General features: G+C 31.8%; 1 protein-coding gene across 11 annotated transcripts in view; it reads right to left on the bottom strand.

Moving 5' to 3' along the window:
- Nucleotides 1-1,059: 1,059 nt before the first annotated feature.
- The window catches only part of LOC113811645 (ATP-binding cassette sub-family C member 5), a 58,034-nt gene continuing 53,093 nt past the window's right edge, over nt 1,060-6,000 (bottom strand). For all 11 annotated transcript variants that reach the window (XM_070125305.1, XM_027363468.2, XM_070125304.1 and 8 more), the window contains one exon: nt 1,060-5,778. In XM_070125305.1, the coding sequence (XP_069981406.1) occupies nt 5,631-5,778 (148 nt within the window). In that variant the 3' untranslated portion in view covers nt 1,060-5,630. The remainder of the gene's footprint in view (nt 5,779-6,000) is intronic.

Here is a 6,000-nt window from a genome sequence, read left to right as displayed (position 1 = left end):
ACTCCTTCACCTACTCCTGATCTTTTATATCAACCCTCAGAGACCTAATACCCACTACTAAGACCACCATATGTACCGTTATCACCTATTATCCCTATTCTTTTCCCAGTCACAGATACAATGCAATTCATTTAATCCAATCTTTGATATCTAACACTTTCCCCTCTCCCCAGATTCTTCGCCTACTCAACAGCTATCCCTATTCTTCCTTGAAAATTTTTCCTATACCTTCCCTAGTGACAGATACACTATAATTCACTCAATTGCCCTACCTCCTTAACTCTCCCCTTTATACTAATTTCTGCTCTAGTTCACTTGTCCCCTTTTTTTCCCTTTTCACTACCATACTATTCTACAACGTTCTCAAACCTTTGACATCTAACACTTTTTATCGTAATCTTTAACTCTCCTTTACCCTTTCCAACACAATAATTTACCATAGTGCTATATGACCTTTGATGTCTAGCACATTTATTTTCAAACATTAAATATTAAACATTATTTACTGCATTACCATTTGGTAAATATATTTAATTGCATATTTTCCCCAATCACTTTCTTAGACCTCCCTAATATTACTGGTCTTAATTAGTTTCATATGTTATCAAGCATTATCTTTAGCAATATAGTATTATTTTTCTCCTTAGTCCTTTATATATGCAAGGAATATAGTCTTTTATTATTCTGTTTACCTACAGAGCTCAACATGCCTGACAGAAATTTTCAGTGGGTATGGAAAATCATTATTCTTTACACAACTGGACCAGCATAGGTATTTTACTGCTGGAAACTGCAAGGCATAATCTTAAGAGGCTATGGTAAGGGAATAACTAGTTTGTGTCACTCACAAAACTTCAGGTGTTGAAACAAATGGCACAAAATAAGAGAAACGATAGAAGACTTCTTACATTGCAGCAATATTGGACTAAGTGATTTAACATTTCCAGGAAAGTTAGATACTTTTAATACTTCCAGGAAATGTCTTGAGCAGTCATATATTTATTTACATGACTAAGTAAATCAATAATAACTTATTCAGGGTAAGAGAAATATTGTAACTGATTTGCAATATTTTATTACGCTATGGATTTTTTAACCATTATTTTCAAATACAGTAGCTTCTTAGCTTTCCCTCTCATTTAGGCAAGGCAAAGTTTAGCAAAGGCATTTAGCATGGTACTTACTTAAAGTGTGCATCAGTTCCTGTAAATTCCAAACTGAACCATAATTATTCAAATAGTAATCTTACTGTACTCTGTTCACCAGTGTTGTTTTCCTTCATAAGAGATAAATCTAAAATTATAACCCTCTATCCTGTTTATAATGCTATACAAAATGCTTTTGTAATTCAAATCTTTCCAAAGAGCAAACATTTAATGAAAATTAATACTTTACTGAATAAGATTTCTGTAAAAAATGCAATATATTAATTACATAATATTCACAGGACATGAACAATTTACCTGTTGCTAACAATGAAAAAATAGTCTAAAGATAAAAGGCAAATTCACATATGTCAACCATTCTAACAGAATAATTCTGTTAAATATACCATAAATATGTAGATCCATGTCTGGAGAAATAAGTCTTGAGAGTTAGTTTTTAGTTTTGGAAAGTTGTCCATCCCTCAGGTCATAGTGCCATTTGACATTCCGTAATATATAATATAAGACTACATTTTCTTTGTATCTTTTCTGCTTTACCTCATCCAAGGAAAATGTATTACTGTCTATGTTTTGGTCACTCTGAGGGGTAGGGAGTAATATATATAACAGGCACCCTTTAGAAGGCAGTAATTCTAAAGTAAGAAAATATTGATCTTGGTCTCACAGCCTGAGCATTATCATAATTTCATTTCATAAATAACAAACTGCAGATTTCATATGAACATTAAATATCAAAGGTTTTAAAAATCAAGCACTCCTTTGACACTGACAACACAGGACTAACAACTGAAGGATTTTATTTAACCTTCAGAACTTGCTAAAGTGCATCATATATTGGCATATGGGATTATCTTTTTGAGAATATACATCGTATATCAAATAACAAACACTAAAAATACACACAACCCTAAATACAACTCTGAATATGGAAAACACTTAACCGTTCAACTTTCTAAAAAAAAAAAAAAAAAGAGTTGAGAGTTAATGGAATAAAACAAACAAGTTTGAGTTTCATGGCACAGTACTTTAAATGTCTTGCTCATCCTGTACACTTGCACACAAGTAAAACAACAGCCCTGAGTTGATATTCCACTAAATATGAAGCATATGAATGTTCTAGGAAATTTCTCATTCTCTTTAAGAAGCAACATCACCAACATGTATAATATTTTAATTCATTTATATATTGGACTGTTTCAGGTACACTCCAAACATCTATTAACATCTAGTAATTTGAAGGCTAATTCACAGCCACACTGATAAAAATATATCATGTGTAAAAGCTTTATGAATCATATTTTAAACTTGGACACCTCATAATCAAAACTTAATGACAACTTACAATTCTCACCTCTATGAAAAGTGATGGAATTGTAACAATGTAATCAATGGCATCAGTCTCCATCAGTGTGAATATTTAAGAACAAATGATCTTAATAGATGGCTTACAGTGTAAAAAGCAAGGCACTAGTAAAGAATATGAAATTGACACTCTAAATATTAAGTTAACAACAATAGAAGCTATAACCTTAAACAATACAATGCAGTCACATACATTAACAATTTCATAATCATATTAAAATATAACAACAAAATGTTATGCCTAAATTTTCTTTGCAATTGTTGGTACAATAATGTTTACTACAGCTAGTAATATTTAACAAACATTTTAAAAATAAAATGCCTGTTAATGACATTTATGTTGACAACTATGTAAATCATAGATATGCTTCTTTGTTTTGATTTTAATCATGAAATAAAGTAACAGTAATGCCATCATCAGGTACATTATTAACATTTTTGTTGGATATCAATACAAATGGTGATTATTAATATACCAATAAAAGCTTGCAAAATTAATTATGCATAACTTTTATGAAAAACTCTGCACAAAAATAAAATCCCTAATTCTCTAGGTGAACTGTAAAAAATAACTAGTGTGAATGGCTTTTCAGGCTATGTTTAGTAAGAATTCCCTTACTATTGCTAGTGAGCATCCCTGCATTCTCTAATCAAGTAACAAAAATTTTTCCTGTTCTAGTAGATACATCACAATATATTTTAATCATATCTGATTAAATGCATTTATCTAAATTTACAGGTAGTTTAACAAATTATGATCCACTAATTTTCTTAATTTCCATGGTACAAATGTGATAATAAAGTAATGGCTATAATAATTGTACAAGCTATATAATTGTACTTTTCTTTTAACATATATTTGAAAAAAGTTATGTTAACAATTACGCTGTTTAACAGCAAATACTTAGTTCGTGTCCTTTTCATAATTCAAAGGACACTTATTACATATAAAAAGGTTGGCATCCCCATGGTCTGCTAAGATTCAAACAGGATGCTTATTCAAGATGCAAAAGGCATTCTAAAAGCAAAATGTAGAAAGCTGCTGTCAGATTGCAATACATTTTATCTTTGGTTTAAGCATATTCTAAGACCAAAGAAAAGCACTGATATAAAACAATTAACAAAGGTGAGGATCAATAAGAAGGATTGATAAAGAAAACTTTAAAAGAATCTCTAATATTAAATTAAGCTCTGAGCGGGCCTTACAAACTGATAAACCTCTCGCAAGATTTTGTACAGGATCAGTTTTCTATTCCCATGGAAAGAAATGCAACGGAATTTGGAAAGTTCAATTTGATAATCATATTTAAATTCATATTACTTGTGTTATTTCTTAGCTTGTGAGGCAGGAGCAGATTGACAGTGATCTGGGCCCTTGGGTAAAAAAGGTCAATGGCTCTGTAACTCATCTTATCTTACCATTCCATACACCTTGGACCCCTGGTTGCCTCACTGCTTAGTCTGCCTAGTTCGTGTGGGAAAAGTAGGGCTGCAAAGGGGGTGTGCCACCCCCCTTAAAAAAAATTTTGTCGGTAAAAGAAGCTAAAACTGGCATTTGTCTGAAAATTCCTAGATATTCAAATAAGTAAAAAACAATAGTGGCAATTTACTGGTATTATTTCAAGATACAACTAATTTCTAATGACCACACCCAATAACCACTCCCTTTTGTCGGCAAATTTAAAACATTAGACCCCCTTTTACACCACTTTCCCAGCATCACTGGGGAAAAGGTTAACCCATAATCAAATTTGGTCCCCTTTAAGATGCAAAACAATGCATACCTTCAAAAATGATCCCCCCAACCCCCTTGAAAGTACAAAGAATGATTATGAAAATTGTGCATTAAAAATGTACAAAACTTTTAGTAGAAAAATATAATATATAAAATAAAAAATTGATTAAGAAAGAAAAGAATAAAAGTAGTGGCCAGATCTAGGAGACCTTTATTTGCCCAAACATAACTCAATGGTTGCTGCTTAAAGTACAGTTCACTGTTGATTTTTGTTGCACACAGATGGCTCCACAAAGGCTCAGCTACAAGAGTCAATTAGTATCCCCTTATAACATGCTTGATCTTACCATTCTTTGAATTTGCAGGATTTTTTTTCTAATGCTTATTTCTATTACTGACATTATCATTAGCATGTTATTAAAATACTAATAACAATAAAAATAATTAAAAAGTCTTATTAAAAAATTAAGGAAAAGAGTAATCAGGTGAAATAGGTATGACTAATAACAGACTCCTTGATGATTAAGTACTTGTGGTGCCATCTCTGTGTAAACACAATCAGTAAACCAAAGTTACAGTGATCATAGCTTGGCAACCTTTGGTTAACCTTTGGTATTATATAGTAATTTAGACTAAAATATGAATTAATCTGACAAAATGTTTTAATGATATATGCTTGTTAAGTGTCATACAAGTTATTTCCAAAAAAGATGCATGATAACTTGAAAACGTACAAATAGATACTTCACGTTCACCTCACCTCCTGTCTTCATCAACTTTCTACAACATTTTTCCTCTTTTATTACGTTTCTACATTCATTCATCTTCTTGCTTGCACTTGTATGTACATATTCCACTACTTGGAGGACTTCAATAATCTGGCTCAAACAGATAGGGTTCCACTGTAAAGTTCCCACATATTCAAAATTCAAATTTAGTGTAGCTAGGAGTACTTCAAGATGACATCCATCAAAACTAAATGTTAGAATAAATTCATTTGCGGATCAAAATTATTGAAAAATACCCTAGAAAAAAATTGTGGCAAAATAAAAACATGAGCCCATATTTGCTTACGACCCTCTTACTTTATGATGTGAAAGCTCCACTAAGGCACTTAGTAATATTTTCTGAAAAGCAAATTTGTTTATCAAAGCATATATAAGTATACACAATATTTGTGTATGTGTGTGTGTATAAGTGTATAGAAGAATTATACAAGTGAAAATGAAAAATCTCACTCCTCTGGAGTACGTAGTAGGAGTACACTCAACAATTGTGTAATTAAATAATGCAGACTATTAAGTTACAACCTTCTATATACACATCACTTTGTTAATGCAGAGGTATTGAGATGACTTTAGTTCCTTTTACAGAAGTAAAGATGACTCTGCAGCTTCAACCATCTTCGCAAAAGCTGAGTGGGAATTGGCCATAAGATTGCGAGGAGTATCAAATTCAACCACCTTTCCATCATCCAACACCAATATGCGAGAGCAAGCCATCACTGTGTTTAATCTTTGGGAAAAAAAAGATACAATGAGTAATTCTTGCTTCACACAATATTCATACAAAATACAATATTTAAGGTATGCAATTCTATAAGTGTACAAACACACACACACACACACACACACACACACACACACACACACACACACACACACATAAAAACACATACATACATAAAAACACATACACACACAAAAACACATACACACACAAAAACACACACACACA

This window comes from Penaeus vannamei, chromosome 9 (genome assembly GCF_042767895.1).
Source record: "Penaeus vannamei isolate JL-2024 chromosome 9, ASM4276789v1, whole genome shotgun sequence".
NCBI classification, from domain to species: Eukaryota; Metazoa; Arthropoda; class Malacostraca; order Decapoda; family Penaeidae; genus Penaeus; species Penaeus vannamei.
The sequence above is the reverse complement of the archived record's forward strand: the minus strand, read 5'-3'. Positions and strand labels throughout refer to the sequence as shown.